The 19131-nt window shown below is 46.6% G+C and overlaps 1 protein-coding gene across 1 annotated transcript in view; it reads right to left on the bottom strand.

Annotated features, from left to right (window-relative positions):
- Nucleotides 1-19131, bottom strand: part of Col22a1 (collagen type XXII alpha 1 chain) — a 210689-nt gene that overhangs the window by 99055 nt on the left and 92503 nt on the right. Inside the window, exons 23-35 of the mRNA XM_041672342.1 lie at nt 17658-17711; nt 17000-17053; nt 15933-15986; nt 14349-14402; nt 13662-13706; nt 13020-13082; nt 12504-12557; nt 10387-10428; nt 6784-6816; nt 4765-4818; nt 4448-4501; nt 3619-3672; nt 1507-1560 (exon numbers count right to left, since the gene is read on the bottom strand). Coding sequence (XP_041528276.1) covers nt 1507-1560; nt 3619-3672; nt 4448-4501; nt 4765-4818; nt 6784-6816; nt 10387-10428; nt 12504-12557; nt 13020-13082; nt 13662-13706; nt 14349-14402; nt 15933-15986; nt 17000-17053; nt 17658-17711 — 669 coding nt within the window. The remainder of the gene's footprint in view (nt 1-1506; nt 1561-3618; nt 3673-4447; nt 4502-4764; nt 4819-6783; nt 6817-10386; nt 10429-12503; nt 12558-13019; nt 13083-13661; nt 13707-14348; nt 14403-15932; nt 15987-16999; nt 17054-17657; nt 17712-19131) is intronic.

Raw genomic sequence — 19131 nt, 5'->3', positions numbered from 1 at the left:
GGTCTGCCCAGTGCTTGCCCCTCAAACCCTTAGTCGTTGAGTAGGCAGACCAGATGAGGACAGATCAAACCAAATAAAGAACATGACTGTGTGTCAGAGACCAGCCCTTCCAGTGTCTGTAGGTTCTCCCCCAGCACCTCGCAGATAAACATTCTGTGGACATACCAGTGAGGATATATGGCAATGAGGAAACAGCTGGCCAGTCACCGAGCCATTGGAGCTCAGTCCTCCTGAGGACTCTGGAGCCCACCTAGGACACCCTGCAGAGCTACCTCACCTTGGGGCAAAGCATGAGACCACTGGAGCTAGGGAGATGGGTCAGAGGTGAAGAGTACTGGCTTCTCTTCCAGCAGACCTGGGTTCAATTCCCAGCACCTACAAAGTAGTTCACAACTACATGTTCCACTTTTGGGGATACCTGAAGCCCCTTTCTGGCCTCCACAGGCACCAGCACATGGCAGTACAGTGTGTTGAAGGGAAATGGCCATACATACGCAAAATATCATATATATATACTTAAAGAGTTGGGCTGTTTCTTCTCCCATCACCCTGGAGCTACTTCAGGAGACAATCCTGCCCCTTTCCTGTGGATGACTGGACACAGTGCTCTCCAAAAGCCAGGAAAGTATGTATGTACAGTGGGAAAGGAAAGACTATATAGGAAAGAGCCCCTCCAATCACTTCCCCATGACTCATCTCCTGCCTCTGTTTCCTCTGGTATAAAGCGGGTCAGGGATGGTGTCCAGCTAAGAGGCTTGCTGCGTGGATGAAATAGACTAACATACTGTGCATTAAGATTCTAAGTGTCATGCATCTGTCCTCTGAGTCACAGCTACCTGGGAAGGTTTAGGGAACAAGCCTGGACTAATCTAATGCAGAGGATAAATTCCCTGTAGCGTGTGACCAGATGCCACTGTATAATTTACTGAAAATCATTAAGGTCTAAATCAATGCTTGCGTTGATCGTAATACTAGCCTTTTAAGAGGCATCTTGGATCGCCATCCGGGAGAGGGAGAGGAGGAATCTCGGCAGCTGATGCGCGACCTGAAAGATAACGCATCTAATCCTGTCTAACCTGGTCTAACCCTGCCTCGTTTCTTCAGATGAAAGAGCTTAGGGATGACTGACCGAGGTCTTAATGCCAGCTGTTGGGAGAGCTGGGTGAGAATCCAGGTATCTAACAGACATCGGGGACCTCTGACTTCTTTGGGTTCACTAATTTCTTTGAAGGCAAATGGTGATGTTGATTCCAGCATCAGTGAAATGTACAGCCTCTCCGCCCTCACTAAATCCATCTATCACCCAGGGAGCTGAAGTGCTGCTGCCTAGAACCCTGGGTTGGCAATGTTCTGGGTAGCCCTCATTTGTACACTGGTGTACCCTCCTGTGAGGCCATGCTGCCCACACCTCTATGTGAATGGGAAGGAGGATAAGAAAGTGAACCGTGACAGGCCCTACAGGTTCATGACTCATTACGACACCCTTCCTCTCTTGGCCATACTCACCAAACTTCCTGGAGGACCACTGACACCGGGGGGTCCTGCAGGTCCTGGAACACCCTAATCAGAAATGGAACAATTGAGAAAAGCCAAATGTATTGGCTACTAATAACCGACCCCAGCCACTCTCCATAAATGTCTCATGACTCAGTTCCCCTCAACTGTGGGAACAGCCTCCAGTCTATCACAGATGTTAAAACTGTCCCTCATCCAGACTACAGTATCCCTACTGGTTAGAGCCAAGCGAATGGGCTTGGAGGTAGAGTAAACCAGAGACAGGAAGACTCATAGTTCCTCAAACCAGGTGATGTTATGAGGCAGGCAGTGTTGATACCAGGGGTGAGCAGAGAAGAAAGCCATCCAGCGTGCCTAAGAAGTTAGGTGACCACCAGCTTTGACCTTATGCATAGGGAGCTGTTCTGAGTTATGAAGAAGCGGCCCCTGGCACACTGAGGTGTTAACGGACAATGGACAAACCTTGCAGGACAAGCAGAGGATAGGTGACAGGTTGAGCAGTGGCTCGCCATGAGTTGGACAGAAAGGGACTTTTGGAGGGTGGGTGGAGCGGGCTTGCGATGAGCCACTGGGTCACAGGTGATCACAGGTCTACGTGAGCCTGAGAAGGCTTCTGTAAGACAACACCATGCTGAAGATGCTGGCTCCATCCACAGAGCAAAAGCGTCTACAGAGGGAGTGGAGGAGTGAGTGTGAGCATGTGTGTGAGCCCGTGTGCACACTGCACGTGTGTGCTGGACTGGATGATGGGTGACTGTTTCCTGAAGTGGACTTTGATTAGAACTGGACACCTGGGTCGTGTCTCTGAGAGGGGGTGTGGCTGGGGTCATGTCGGAGGGTCAGTGTCAAAGAATGGGAACTAAGGCGTGCTCAAAAAACTAGATTGCTTAGGGTCTCAGTGCTGTGCACCATCACAGGCCATGTGTGTCAATCAGAACTCACAGGGCACACTCCTAGCCTTCTTACCCAAACCGACTCTACCTATGCTGAGAACAAGGCAGGCTGTCCTTGCTGCAGGAAAAACCTTTCCTTCTGTATCATCCACACGAGCCACTATTCATGACTGGCCCCATCTCCTCTAAGACACAGCCACAGAATACCAGATCATATAATGATGTTCTGGCCAGGACATTTGGTCTGTGGTCCCTGGACCAGACTAGCCACTGGATGCTTTGTTTGGCTAACTGGTCACCACTTCGGGCAGGCCAGTCAGGTCAGTCTGGCTCTGCCACCATCCAGTACCACAGTGACATCTAAGCTCTGGGGCTTTGGTTACACAGCACAGCTCCATGCAGTCGTCGTGAAGAGTGCCTGCCTCTCTGAGACTAATACATCTAATCTGTGGATGTGATTCGGAAAGCTGGGAGCAGCAGCCTCAGAGTTCAGTGGGTGCCTACAGAGAAGTGTCTATCTGTACAATGCCTAGACTGCTGCTTTGTGTTTGAGAGTAAGTGTGTGTGTGTGTGTGTGTGAGAGAGAGAGAGAGAGAGAGAGAGAGAGAGAGAGAGAGAGAGAGAGAGAAAGAGAGAGAGAGAGAGAAAGAGGCATGGAGAAAGGCATTGAGGAAACAGAGTGAGATAGAGGTACAGAGGCACACATAAAAAGAAAAAGAAATAGACAGAGAGATAATGTGTGTAACTTGGACTTTATCTTTAGAGAGTATCTATGTGGATCTGAATCCAGGCACAATTCTCAGAATGGCAAGCATCTGGGAGTGGTCCTCTTTGTGTACTGAAGGTCCTTTGAGTGTCCTCTATGTGCACTGAAGAATTTTCTCACTCGTGGGCATGTAGGTACAGCACAAGCTTGTATTGAGACTGTGCCTTTGTAGCATCCATCTCTGTATAGGAGGGAATCTGTCTCAGGGCTAGACATGGGACAATGTCCAGGCCTGATAAGAACACTGTGTGTAGACCAGACCAGAACAGCTCCAATTTGGCTTCAGGTTCAAATGCCCCCTCCCATGCCTGGACTGCCCCACCAGTGTGGGATTTTCTTTCTTAGTCACATCCCAGTTGGTCCAGAACAGTGAGCCAGAGAAAAGATGCTCATCTGGGGCCCCTTCTTAAGTCCCCAGAAGTAAGGCAAAACAGAAGGACTCACGGGGCTTCCAGCTGCTCCAGGAGGCCCATGTGCACCGTCATGTCCCTTGGCTCCCTGTGCAGGAGAGATAAAAGGAGGTGGATCAGAGGCCGCAACTCAGGTAGCGCTAGCCTGCTGCTCAAAAGTGACTCATCAGAACAAAGAACAGAAAACGGGTTCTATCAAGTGCGGCACAGTCACCATTCGCTGGCCCAGCTCATCTCCATCGCTGCCCCTACAGTGGTCTACTTACCATCACTGACTCATTACATAAATGAGCTACACAGAGTTAGACAGCCCTGACCTTGCGAGTTTTAAACAACTAATAGGTTCTTCAAAACCGTATAGGGTCCCTTTCCCCGCTCCCCAAAATAACGGAACAATTGCCAGGAAATATCCTCTCAGCCCAAACCATACTAAAAAAAGAAAGTTGTTAATATGTACCAGGCATCTGCTAAACCCGCCTGCCCATCAATGGCTGGGGAGGACAAGCCAGTTCCCTGCATCTGAAAAATGCACTGGACACCGAGAGGAATCCTGCTTCCAGGCAACCTCTCTTCAGAACACTGAGTCTAAGGGAGATTTCCTCAGTCGCAGCAGCCTTTTAGTAGGAGGACAGGGACAACCAGCACCCCAGAGCCTGGCCCAGGTTGTTGCTTTGGGGGACAACTTTGCAAGGTGTTGAGACCCTTAATTCTGGGGATTAGCACAAACCATGTCTCCAGTATACCCACCCTAATAAGAATTCCCAAAATGTCCAGTGAGAAGACTAGTGGGTAAGGCAGGAAGGGATACATGGCCAGGGGCAGCATGGACCAGGAGCTAACAGATGGAGAAATGGCTCTCTTACCGGAGGTCCAGTGGGTCCCCGAGGGCCCAGTTCTCCAGGTCGACCCTGTGGTCCCTGCAATGAGAGAAAACGGTGCTCGTGAACCAGCTCAGTACCCTTGTTCTGGGCAGATGGGGCTGTGTGTGGGGCCATGCAATGGTTGTCATTTGAGATCTACCAAAGTACTGAGGACTAAAACAGGACATACTCAGGTTACTAATTCCTCCAGTGTGTAGAGTGGCCCGTGGGGTGCAGACCTAGAGCCAGCCAGGCCTGGATTTCTGGTCTTCAGGTAACTTGGGGAATGGAGAGCAGTATCTGGGGGTGTAGCTACTCACCATGGTGCCAGGGTTACCAGGGTCACCCTTTTCTCCTTTTGGGCCTTGCTCTCCCTGTTGGTTAGAAGCACATGGTACAGGTGACTCGATAATGACCCCCCTCCCCCAATGCTTCCAGCACACTGCCTCCACCCTGCAGCATTGACACAAGGACCCCCTCCACGGTGATCACAACCAATGCTCTTCCTGTTGACTGGGTCTTTGAGAGGGAGTCTCTCTCTCTTTCCCATTGTTCAGAGATCCTGACTTACTGCTCAGATCTAAGAACAAGAGTCTCTTCTTCAGGGCAACAGAGTCCTAAACTGTGCCCCGGGATTAAAGCTTGTCTATAGTTGCTCTGTAGAGACAGTTTCTAGACTATTCCACTGGAAGAGCAACTAAGGAGAAAGGGGGTGAGTATGCTGTCGGTCTCCGACTTTGAGTCCCCAGTTGGTGTCCTTCCTTCAGAATGTGTACTTTTAAGGAAGTTAGTCGCCACTCTTCGGCTCAAAGCGAGGAAATGACATCTTAAGAAAAATATTTCTTCTGCATTTTGAGGCAAAGGTTTCCTCACTTTTTCTGTCTGTCAAGAACTGAATCTGCCCAGCACATCTCTCTCCATGTCTCCCTCAAGAAAGAGATTGGCTTTGAAAGACCTCGCTCCGCATTGTATCCGTGGATGGTCTCTTCTGTGTCAGAGGGTCAGACCACTCAAGTGTAGAGCTGAAACCTTAGCAGACTCTGTGGAGGAGGCACCTGACTCTAAGGATGCTTAATAGGAGGATGTGGCCAGTTTGGGGGAAATGGGAAGGCTCAGAATCAGGTATTCAATTAACAGATGGTAGAGGGGTGCAGGAAGGGAGGCGGTGGGATGGGTGTCCTGCCTGTGTATGGGAGGAGATGAGCCTTCGAACACATCACAAAAGGCACCTGCTATGGTTGACAGACATCTGACAACTCCTGAAATCCAGGCAGCATGAAGATGCCTCCCTGCACTTCCTTCCTGTCTCATGTTCAAGCTTAATATCCTTCCTCATCCTTCCATGACTTCATCATCGGACTCAGTGTCTCCCTGCCACGTGTCTTTCTATTATATGCGAGATCTGTGTCTTTGAAGTAGCATCGACTTATTCGAGAAATGGAGACAGCATTGGTGGACCATGGGTCTTTCCACTCCGCCCTCTCAGCTGTCCTGTGTTGTGAAACACAGATCATATCACAATGAGAGAAGAGCCACAAAAGGAGGAGAGGAGCCTTTCATCCAAGCCCTCAGGAGGCAGAGGCAGGAGGATCTCGGCACTTGAAGCTACCCTGTTCTACACAGTGAGTTACAGATTAACCAAGGTTACAAGGTAAGACCCTGTCTTAAAACAAGGAGGGGTGGACTGCTGTTGCTGCTGCTACTAGTGGTGGTGTCAAACATTTCCTGGCCTCAGTGCTGCCAGCAGCATAAAGAGATTCTGAAAATACTTTATCAGAAGTCTTCATAGAAGAAGGAGGAAAAAGGCCTTTAGTCTGCAGGCTATGGAGCTGATTTCCATCTTTCTGTTAAATGTCTCAGTGTGTGCTGGAAGACATTGAAACTCTACCCCGCAAGCAGTCTGAATGGAATATTCTGGAAATTATCTCTATGGAGTAACCAACTTCAGGGGACTAAGGGTTTGAAGTGTTCCCATCGCTGGTCTCTTCATGGCTAACATTGGCATAGAATATTCTGGCAGCTCCGATATTTCTAGTCTTGAAGCTACCGTTATTTCTGGCCACAGCAAAAATGAACTCTAGACAAAGAGAGTATGGCCTATGCTCTTGACCACCGACTTATGTCCCGAGAAGGTCTGCCTGCCATCAGAACCAGTTTCTTATAGCAACTCATCCCTATTTTTGCCAGGACAAGCTCTAGAAACCCTGATGCTGCCTAACCAGCATGAAGGACTGAGAATCAAATCCACAGAACTGCCAAGACCACCCCTCGCCCGTGTCCCGCACCATCAGCAGATGAGCTGGGGCAACAGGCTGCATCCAGGGCCCGCTGCTACTTACTGGCATTCTAGGGTGCGGTGTGAACACTGATGGCTGGAAAGGAAACCACACACGTTAGAATGCTAATAACCAAAGGAGTCTTCCATCTCATGTGTCAAAACCCTGCTGCCTCTCAGAGATTTGCCAAGTCAAAGAGCACAGCCTTGAAGTGCCTTTTTTAAATTTGTCTTTGGGTGGGGGGAGTTGTCAGGATTTTTTTTATATATTTCTTGAAAAATGTATGCATGCATGCCATGTACCTTGGTAATATCCATTCCCCACTCCCCCCTCCCAGCTCCATGTCCTCTTAATTGAATGGTCCACTGAGTATTACTAGTGTTACCCATCAATACGTGGTGTGAGGTTGTCCACTGGGGCATAGACAGCCTACTAGTGGCTACCCTCGCCAAAGAAAAGTTATCTTTTTGGGTTTATACTCTTGAGACAGAATCTCATCTCATAGTCTAAGCTGGCTTCAAACTTTCTAAATAGCCAAGAATGACCTTGAAGTCCTGAGCCTCCCGTGTTTACCCACCAGGTAGTGGGATTATATGTGTGTCCAGCTTTGCCGGTGTCTTTTATTTTCATTAAATGTGTCCAACAGAACCAGCTTTGTTTAAATGATCTGCATGTGTGTGCATACATTAATGAGGGGTGTGATTTAAAAGCCCTATGGTCCCAACCCTTCTATGACTCTAGATAAGATCTTTGAGCTTCTCTGCCCTCCTCAGTAAGAGGGGGATAAACACCTCCTGAAAGTCAAAATGGAATACTTCATGCAGACAACTAGAAGGCTGCCTAGGACACTGAATTCAGGTCACTGCATCCTTTTCCACTACTAAAACCTGTCCTGTGCTAGCCAGGGACAGGGGTGAAGAGGAGACTAGTGAGGAGGGCCCAGCCACTGGCTCGTGGGGAGGCCAGTGGAGACCATCATGACTTTAGTGACTCCCCAGCTTCCCCACCACCCAGGCTACACTGAGTCCAAGCACTGTCTACCCTCAATCCTTTCACAGATACGATTCCTTGGGCCTGAAACACTGTTCCTCCTTCAACTTGGGCCCAGTCTTCAGGACTCCTCTGATTGTCCCTATAGATGCCCCTTTCTCTTCTAGTACCCCATCATAATTTATATAATTAATTATACAAATAATATAATGAAGAGGTCGTTGGGTTCTCTTCATATATCCACCAACTGTACTGGATGTTCTTGGGCGGCACTCTTTTGCAACTGTGATTAGAGTGCATTCCCACCATTGCTGCCTCTGTCTGTCCCACTCATCTACATGTCTGACTCGGTGACGTGCTGTTTGTATTACTATAGCTCTGTAATATAGCTGGAGATTGGGACGGTGATCCCTCCAGCATCCTTCAATTTTGCTCAGGGTCTCTTCAGCTGTCTGGAGCCTTCTGTGTGTCCATCTGAATTTTAGGGTTTCTATTCTTTTTCTGTGAAGGTCATGGTAATATTTTATTGGGATTGCACTGAATCTGCAAATTGGTAGATGATCAAACCATATTAATTCTATGGGTTACTGAGCATAGGAGATGTTTTGCATTTTAGTGTCTTCCTTTATCAAATATTTAAAGTTTTCACTGTAGAGGTCCATCATCACCTTGGTTAGCTTTATTCCTGGATATCGTTTCAGACTACTGTGAGTGGACCATGGCCGACCTCTCTCTTAGCATGTTTGATACCAACAAATAGAAAAGATATTGGTTTTTCTAACTTAATTTTGTATTCTGCCACTTTGAGTGTCAATCATTTCTAGAAGCTCCCCATGGAAGTTTTAGTATGTTTTATGTAAAATACATCATCGACAAAAAAGGATAACTTGACCATTTTTTCTTATTTATATACCTTAATTTCCTGCCTCTAGGAGCCTGTAAGTGCTCTGTGAGGCCTGAGGTGTGTCCGAGTTTGGCCCAGAGCCAAGCCCCAAGAAACATAGTAAGTAGGCAAAGGGACACGGAGATTCACCACAAAAGGTAAAAATAGCTTCCACTCTTGGCCTTCAAGTCTCTAGTTCCAGACTCCTCCCAGTTAGACCACTGTTGTGTTCACACATTAGAGCCCATGTGAATGGGCAACTATAAAGATGTGGAAATACATCATTTAGTGCAAGAAGAATATGACTAGTAAACCTAAGTACATGATTGATAGCGGCTCCCATACACCAAGGGATGATTTCACTGGCCATTGACAGGTGGAGATGTGCCTCTGCCATGTTTTATGGGTAAGGAAACTGAAGGACAGAGGCATGAGCTTCCTGAAGGCATCTGAGCAAGGAGACCATGGAGGGTCAGAAACTGACATCTGTGCAGAAAATGGAAGCCTTTGTTCTCAATCCTTCAACAACCAATATACTGGTTTTTCCTGCTTAGCTTGCTCTACGTAGTGTGTTCATCCATAAAATCTCAAGACAGCCGAGTGTGTTTATGTGTGTGCATGAGTGTATTTGTATTCATGTGTGTGCACGGATATGTGTGTGCTTATATGTCTGTGGGGCTGTGTAAGTGTGTGTATGTGAGGATATGCATGCCTATGTGTCTGGGAGTGATTACGTGTGTGTGTGATTTTGTGATATGAGAAGTCCAGGACTTACTATGTTACCATCATGTAGATTATAGTGCCATCATTATAAGCAACATTACAATGCACACACAGTTTTTAGATAAATGTAGCCATTGTGGCAGGAGAGAGCATATTCTAGAAAGACGTGGAATGAATCCCTCAAGAAATTCTGTTTTCCCCAGGAAATTGGCACTGGTAGTAGGAAACAGCTAAAATCTGGTTTTAGCCAGAGGGTACCTTATCTCCAGTTCTGCCAGGACTTGCAAACAGAGTCACAGGCAATGTCTCTGTCAACTGCCCAAACAGAACCACAAGAAGCAGAGGAAATATTGAAATAAAAACGATTCCAAGACTAGGCCCATCGCAGAATTCTTGGGAATAAGATAATTGATAATAAAAGTGGCCATTTTATATTTATTATTATAAACTAAAGATGCCAGACAAAAGCTACATCTATGCTATATATGCTACGAGGTTCTGACTACTCCTTTTTGATCGGGGGGAAAAGTGGAATGTTGTCAAAACAGAATCATATTATCGTGGGATCTCTTTCTCCCCCCACAGCCACTCATGTTCACTGCTGTACCTGATCTAATACTCCACTCACTATCAGGCAAAATAATATTTGAATATATTAACAAGCCACCAACTGCAAAGCTAAGGATGGCATTAGATAGCCTGTGTCTAAACCCTGAGAATGCCCGTGGGAGAGGAACCCTAGGCTTGGCTTATGACACTGTGGTCCCACCCTCAGCAAATGACTTCTTGTCTCAGGATCTCAGCTTCCCTGCATACAGCAGGTGGATGTGTACTCTCAAGTGCCTATGATATACTCATAAATAGTAACTGTGCTTCTGTTGAAAAAGTGAATAAATAAGGAAGAGCTAGGAGTAGGTCTACTTAATGATGAACTAATGAGGGCATATTAATAATTAAGTTGTGTGTGTGTGTGTGGTGTGCTCGTGTATACATGCACGAGTATGGGCATAGAGAGAATCCCACTGCCTTGAGAATTAAGAGGAGTTAAGATTAGAATCAGGGTAACTTACACTTCCAGGTAAGCCAGGGGGGCCTGCTGGACCAGCTTCACCCTAGAAGAAATGAAGAAAGATAATAAAACATGATCTTCATCCTGTCAATTCTGCTTATGCCAGGAAATGTCTATAATAACATGTCCACCCTAGAAAACAAAATCGCTCTTCCTACACAGACTTTAGTAGATTTTAGTTAGGTGGGTGGGGTAGGGCTTGGGAAGACAGACAGACAGATACACACATACACTCTACATTATAAACTATCTCAGACGTGTTTTAAAGCATCTCGACTGACCTGTATACAGGTTATTGAAGCTCCATATGCCCTTCCAGCATTTTGAAATAATAATGAGGACACTGAATTTGTTTCTACTACCACCAGCAATGCCGGTGTTTCACCAGTTACGGCAAATGCTCCACATATGTACCTTACCTCAATGGCCACACTGAAGTCTCGTCCCCTCAGACACCCCCAGAGCTGGACCACCCTCTCAGGAGAGGCAGACTGCTCTCACATGCCTACATAAACTAGGATTTTTATTGTTGCATAGCATAAGTTCGGGAGCCAAGCTTGAAACCCTACCATATCCATAAGCACTAAAAAGGTAGGGTTCCTCTTGCTTGTTCCTTCTGCTACAAAGAACATTCTAAATTATATATCTCATGTGAACCTGATTCATCTCTGTAGCTAGGTCCATAAAGTAGATGTTTAGTTTTTCATGTGTTTCATAATGACATTGTATAAATATATGTGATGTGCTCTGGTCCTACAGCATCCTCCCTGATGGACCCTTCCTCATCCAAATAGACCACCTTACTTTAATGTCACATACACATTCACATCATCATATACGTGTCATACACAGAGATATTTTATAAAATCTAGATACCACATATGAGAAGTAGCATATGGTATTTGTCTTTAGGTCTGATTTATTATTGCTAACGTGATTTCCTCCCCATTTCAAAAATAAAGACATTGAGACACAGAATCCTCAGTCCTGAGACACAAAAGCCTCAGTCCCGTGGCACAACCACAGGCGAGCAGCCAGCCAAGCACCCAGTTTCACACTCAGAACCAGCTTTTCACTTGGATAGACAGTGCAGAAGTTCCAGAAGCACTGCCACGAGAACCACAGGGTGACCTGCCTCCTTGCTGACAGGAGAAGTCTGTGTTCTAGCACTCTCAAAATGATCATGCCATTAACAGTCAAGATATCTAACCCCAGGGGGAGGGTGGAAAAACACACAAACAGGTGCAAATGGAAGATCTGTCTAAAACAGAGGACTCAGGATGCCTTGGCAGCACCCTCTTTGCCCATCCCAGAGTGGTACAGGAAGAATGGTTGCCAGCAGGGCGTGTTGCAGGAAGGATACCCTCCAACTCCGAGTGAGAGGCTTGACTTCAGAAAAGCCATGGGTTTAAGATCAGTTTGACATAGATAGGTCTGGATTCCAATCCTGTGTCTCTGTGCGTTCAGCTCTCAGTTGCCCTTGACAAGCAAGAATTACTATCCCCAATTCCAAGGTTCTATCTGCAGCACAAAAGGACTGGGGTGGGAATGCATCAGTGGAAGGCAAGGCTGAGGCATGGACTTGCAAAGCCCAGTCAGAAGGGGGCAGTGTTGCTTTAGCATCTTATTTTAGGTTTATTATTACCCAGATCTCTAGGGGAACCTAAGATGACCCAGATTCTTTAGACGTCTACAGGCAATTCTGCCAAAAACAGTTACAGCGTTGTGGTCTCCCTGAGCCTCTGGATTCTGGAAAGGAGTGTCTCTAAGAGAAATTGCATTTCTGAGAATCCAAGTTTGAACAGAAGTTCCTGGAAAGGAGCAGCATTCTACTCTGGTCCTGGGTGGAGAAATGACATTCTAAACTTCCCCAAAGATCATAGATCACTATCTAGTCAGAGACTTTCTAGGGGTAAAAAAGAGAATATCAGTGTTGATAGATCCCTAAGATAGTAAGACAGTGCAACAATGCTTCTGGGTGTCAGGATTACTCAGAAACATGCTTAGCGGCAATACAAATACATCCTGTAAAACATCTCTCTCCCCTCTCTCCCTCTCCCTCTCTTTCTCTCTCTGCTAGAAAAATCAGTGATGAGGATGAAAGCAGGCAGCCCCTACCTTTTCACCTTGGGCACCTTTTAGCCCAGGAAGTCCCAGTTCACCCTTTTCTCCCTAAAGTAAAAAATATAATTCAAAAGCATTAGAACCCAACACAATATTAACCACTGCCTCTCTGGGTAAGGGCACTCTGACCTTGGGCGATGGGACCATGCATTCATACCTTTTCCCCACCCCTCATCATTGTCTTTGCCTCATCTGCAGGACGGCCACCGTGAAGCCTAACTCCAAGCAGGCTCTTGAAGCAGCTGACTCCTAACTTTGGTACCTCCACCCCTCCTTTCCTCTGAGGATGCCCTAATCTTCCAAGAGGTGTCTCCCAGACACTGTCCTTCCATCTTTGCTTCAGGACTCTAGACTCTGATCGTCTTGTGTTTCTCTCCCTTCAATGCCAAGAGTAGTTCTATTCTCCCAGTCAAATTCACCACCTCATCCTAAAGGTATTAGACTCCAGAAGAGGCTCTTTCTTTGGGCACAAGCACAATAGCCCTGGTGGGAAAAGGCAGTCACACTTGCCTGGTCTCCTTTCTCTCCACGCAGTCCTGGGAGGCCTGGAGCACCGGGAAGGCCAACTTCCCCCTAAGAGAACAAAACCAGTAGATACCAGTGGGAGGTTGTCCCTGTGAAAGAGGTCCTGGGTCACATGCTTTTCGTCCCCTCATAGATCTCATGCTTAGTGACGTGAAAGGAGAGCTCTGCACAAGGGAAATTCTGGAGAATCTGTTTTAGGGTACCAAGCTCCTTCTTGTGTGGGCCATTGCCCCTCTCAGGAACTGTCACCCCACCTCTCTCTGGGTATTTGACTTCTCCATCTTTTCGGGACTAAGCCACAATGTCAGCCCTTCCTTCACTATCTTTTCTGACATCCCTAGCACCCTCTTCAGGACGGCATGTCTCCATCACTACAGTGTTCAACTGTTCTTATGTCATCTAGAGTCTCTCAGTTCCTAGCTGGGCTCTAATGCTCAACACTACTGATGCATAGGACATGCTGAAATGTATTAAGCAAACAAATGAAGACATAAAATAAATGTCATGAACTTTCAAAAGACAGTATCCTTCTTGACACCTGAAAATGTTTACCTAAGATGTGCTGTATGATGGTGATTCATTAAGTAAAAGAATGAGCTAAATAAATAAAAATATGATCAAACTAACCTTCTCGCCAGGATGACCTGCAAGGCCCTGCTCCCCAACTCCTCCCTGTAGACAGAATAACAAAGCTCCATCATCATCTATGCACACCTTCAAACATGGCTGTCATTCCCCAGCTGGACCCACACGACCACAGTAACTGCAAGCCACGGGTCTTGGCTCTCTCAAAAGACACATCAAGTCCCAGAGACCCTGAGGCATGAAACCAAAGGGTTCATTATTTCTACAAATAGGAATTCCATGTTCCCTCATACTGCTTTCTGCTTTCCCAAACAGAAACAACTCTTGGCCTGCCCAGAGTTCATGCGCACTGTGTTTGCTCATCGTGAACCCAAGTAGTTGCAATTCCAATCAACAAGGAGCCTATACCTAGGACTCTCGGATCCATGGTAACTCCAGGTCTCTGGAACACATCAGGGAGCCTGAGAGCCAACTCTTGCAGCAAGTCTCTCTAGCAGAACCACTCCATCCCCTAGCACCTGTCCCCAGGAGGTGACCTTGGTTCTGCTGTGACCAGACTCTGGGCATCACAACAGAGCCCCATGGATCTGCCAAGCCTGCTAACTTGCTCTTTTCCAATTGTCCTTGTGCTTCTTTAGAGGCCTCCAGTGCCACACCCAGAAGAGGTAAGTTACTCATACAGAACCCCAACTGGCGGCACAGACAGAACATGAATAGGGAGCGTCATACCCGAGGTCCGGGCATTCCAGGTGCACCACGGTCCCCAGGGTCCCCTGGTTCTCCCTGTGAGAAAGCAATGCAGAGTCAGCACAAAAGAGACGTGCACGGTTGAACACACCTACTCACTGCTGGCTGCGGATGGGCCTGGAACAGGGCCACCTATAGAGAGGTGGTTCTGAACCCCCATTCTTTGTGGCCCTCTAAGTTCAGGACAGCTCCTATCTCCCATACTCCCTAGTTCTGAGTACAAATGGCTAGAGAAAGTACAAAAGGCTAGAGAAAGCGTGACAATACCTTTTGATTTGAAACTATGAAGTGCTTGGTTAGCCAGGGAGAGGAGTGAATAATATTTACACAAATGGCCTTAAACGGTGGCATCCCAGGGATTCTAAATCAGCATACCACAGAGAGACAGTACCATTTACAATAGTCATATTACGGAATTATTGTGACAAGCCCAGGTGCTCCTTAACAGATGAATAGAAACAAGAAAATGTGTATACCTGTCTATGTGTGTGTTGATTTTATTCAGCCATAAAGAACAATAAAAATCATATCATTTGCTGAAAAATAGATGTAACTTCAGAACACCGTATTAAATGAAATGGGTCTGACTAAAAGAAAAAAATCTATTTTCTCTCATTGGTGGTTTCTAGGTTTTCTAGACACATGGAATCATGGGTGTGGATATGGTATGTAAGAAAACAAAAGGCTGGAGGGAGGGATGGGAGTAAAAGGGAGACGGGAGAGGGGAAGGTTGATCCTAGTCAAAGTCCACAGCCCACCCGAATAAAAACAACCTTCTGAAACCCGCCACTCTGTCCAACAGAGATAAGCAAATAAAATTACTGTAAATGTGTCTACAACCACACTTATTCTACATTTTGTTATGGGAAAAAAATCTGAGTCTATACCAATGAATTCCACTGAAACATTAAAATTTTCTTCTACAGCTGCCTTACAAGGGCTGTGGACAGACACATCTGACCAGACGCACACTTGCAATAGGGCTGGAGAGGTTGTTGCTCCTGCAGAGGACTTTGGTAGGTTCCCAGAACCCAGGTGTCAGCCCACAGCTCCAGTTCCAGGACACCAGGGGCCAGCACACTCCTCTGACCTCGGAGGCACTGCACATGCGTGGTGCATAGGCGCACATGCAGACCGAATACTCATTCACACAAATGTTAAATTCGTATAAAAAATTAAAGATTATCCATTGCTTATTTATTCACTTGAAGCATTTAAAGTGCAGATTTTATTCCTACCTCCTAGAATATCATCTTTGATGCTTCCCTTCAAAAGCCCATTTTAATGACTGGAGCCCCCCCCCCCCAAGAGACTCTCTTAACTCTCCTAAAACTCTTAAAAACTCTTAAGAAGTCCCCCATGACTAATTTCTCTCCAGATTGATTTTAATACTTTCAGACCCTTCCTGGTTCTCCCTGTTACATCTGACCTTGCAAACCCAACCATTTCAACTAAGCCTTGCTCCAAAGCCCGGGGGAGCATCTTGTCTCAGAGCTCAGCCACCAGGAATCTCCTCTGCTCTTTGTTCTTTGATTCTCTATCTAATGCCACCCTGTGAGTACCCACCTTGGAGCCGGGCAGGCCTGGTGGTCCATCCAGCCCATCCTTTCCAGGTGGCCCCTGAACCAAGAGAGGAAAGAAACAAAATGAAAGCCCAGGCATGTTTAGGAACAACTTCTGTGGAGTTGCTTAAAATGGGGAGGTGTCTCAGCAGCTGGACTGGGGTACATAACCTTACCCACTCTCCAGCTGTCTCCTTGCTCACGAAGCACCAGTCTCTGCGAGCCAGGCTTTCCATACATTTTCCCAGGGCTACACAATTACTGCCCTCCAGTCCATGCCCTGACTCATTTACTATACATGCAGATGAATGACAGCGAAGGGCAGGATTCTATTCCTCATCCAAGAGATCCCGGAGACGATACAGTACCATCCACATTATGTTGTGGCAGGCCTTTTTTTCTTCTTCTTCTTCTTTTGGACCATCAACCAGCTTCCAAATCATGACCCAGAGACTTTCGAATGCTTGATCTAGCTTAGGTGCTTTTCTGGCTAGCTCTTCTCTTCTTTCTGACTAGTTCTTTTTAATGTAACCTGTTTATCTGTCTTTTGCCTCGGGGCTTTTTACCTTTTCCTACTTTCTTTCTATGTCTTACTTTTCTGCCGTCTTTGTGTCTGGCTGGATGGCAGTAATCTGACTTTTGGCCTCGGGAATCTCCCTCATTCTCTCCTCCGTCTCTCATTCCTCCCGAGCCTAGATTTCTCCTCCTGTTTATTCTCTCTGCCAGACAGTCCCACCTAGTCCTCTCCTGCTTAACTATTGGCCATTCAGCTTTTTTTATTAGACCAACTGGGTGCTTTAGGCAGGCAAAGTAAGACACATATTTATATCATTAATAACATAATTACATTAGTTACATAAATAACACATAATTGCAAATTTCAACAAATGTAGCATAAACAAAAGTAACACATCTTTACAGTTAGTTAAAGTGATACTCCGCAGTATTTACAAATAATTACAAACGTAACATATCTTTACACAGTTAGTTAAAGTGATACTCCGCAGTATTTAGAAATAATAACAAATGTAACACATCTTTGCCCAGTTAAAATAAGCTCAAAGAACTCACCATGTGACCAGGGGGCCCAGGTTTTCCAGGGAAGCCCAGTTCTCCAGGTAAACCCTGAAAAGGAAAATTTGAGATTAGAGTCTTGCCCTGATGCCATCCCTGGCACAGAATCAGGCCTCTTCAGGCCTGAAGAAGAGTACCTCAGCGTGTCTACCATACTCCTTGACAGTCATTGTAAACTTTAGAATTGTCCCTACAGCTTGTCTGCTCTGTTCATTGTCATGTCCACCCACGGCCAACTACTTGTCAGGACTCATGACCCTCTGCCCACGGCTGGGTCAACCTTGCCCAGGACCTGCTAGGGGACAGTTTCCCAACTGACCCTTAGAGGACAAGAGGTAAGAATGTTGACAAATACTGCCCTAGGTATCCTGTATTCTGAGGCTAGCCCACAATCAGGTACACCTGAAGAACGGTGTAGCATGACACACCCCCGACGCCATGTCACAAGAAGGTGCCAAGGTGTTATACTGGCTTGTATGCCATTTATAACCACTGGATCCAAGAGCCTGGGACTGTAGCAGCTTAGAGGCATCTGCTTCCTGAATCTTCCTGTCTCTGGAGGCTTTATCCCGGACTTGGGACAGAGAAAGGTACTTCCCTGCCCTTGAGAATGCTATCCAAAGTCCTCTTGGGGAGAAAGTCAAGCCTGGCTTACCGGAGGGCCTCCAGGTCCAGAGGGCCCTTGAACACCAGGTGCTCCAGGTGGGCCCTGTATAGAGAGAGTGAATGGTTAGAAAAGAACCCCGAGAAACTACCTGGGACAAACTGGTGCTGGGGAGAGAAAAGGCTGGCAGTGTGAAAGGACTCCAGCCTCATCAGCCTCACCAGATTTCAAGCAGAAAGAAAAAGAAATGAGAAAGGAAAAAATGGGAAGCAAAAATTGCAAATGACTAATAAATGTCCAATATGTATGCTGGCTAGTTTGGGGCAATTTAGCCCAAACGGTGGTCATCTGGGAGGAGGGAATCTCAATGGAAGAACTCCTCCATCAGACTGGAGGCATCATCTTGATTGCTGGTTGATGGGGTGGGGGGAAGCCCACTGTGAGCAGTGTCACCCCTGGGCAGGTGGGTGGGTCTGGGCTTTATATGAAAGATAGGGGAGCAAGCCAGAGTAAAATAAGTCAGAGAAAAACAAGTCAGTGAGCAGCTCCATGGTCTCAGCTTCGGTCCCTGCCTTGAGATTCTGCCTCACTGACTTCACTCAATAATGGACACATGAGTCAGATAAACCTTTTCCCCACCCGTTATATGTGGCCAGTGTTTTAGTGCAGCAACAAGAAACCAAATTAGGAGCAATCTAAATTATTTGAACATTTAAGGAGACCATACACAAATGTGCATGCATACACACGTGCAAGATTCTCCCAGAGCCCTCTTAAGTCACCAATCACAGCCCAAGGTTATGCCAGCATTAGCATCACAGAGCAGACTGTGGGTCTCCAGCCATAGACTGCTGATTTCCTTGGTTCACTGAGACCTCTCCCCTGCACACCTCTACTCCATGGGAACCAGTCTGACCAGGAGTAGGGATGTGCATTGTCTGTGTACAGTGTATACTGTATCAGGGTGCATGCATCTAGATCTGTGTACTGTATCAGAGTGCATGCATCTAGAGGTGTGTACTGTATCAGTGTGTAGACATCTGTAGCTGTATGCAATTTCAATTATCCATTACCGATGCTGACACTTTGGGGTCCTGTAAAAGCAAAGAATATGGTAAGTATTATCTGACAAGAAACCAGAGCGCATGTGTCCGTGGTCATGGTGGGGGAACCTGTGATCATTGAGTGGGAGGTAACCTTTGAACCTGGAGGACTGAGGCAAGAGGCTCAGAGCAGGCACCTGAGCCCTGGGAAGAAGAAATGACTAACAGGCTAGACACACATCAGCTAGTAGGGACCCGATGAATAAAGGCCAGCAGAGTTGACTTTATACAATAGCCAAAAGCTCCATGAGAGAACAGGGTGTTCCCATAGCAGGCTTTGAGACATCAGTGAGAAGAGCTGTGGTTTTAACTTAGGAGTAACCAGGTAGTCTAATAAAAGACCTACGACAACCATGTATGTTTTTAGATTTTCAGACAGCATATGGAGGACACGAACAGAGCCATGTGACATGTGCTGGGTC

Source organism: Microtus oregoni, unplaced genomic scaffold, assembly GCF_018167655.1.
Source record: "Microtus oregoni isolate MIOR12 unplaced genomic scaffold, Mior012 000022F_ref0000154, whole genome shotgun sequence".
Classification (NCBI taxonomy): Eukaryota; Metazoa; Chordata; class Mammalia; order Rodentia; family Cricetidae; genus Microtus; species Microtus oregoni.
This window is presented reverse-complemented; position numbering and strand designations above follow the sequence as displayed.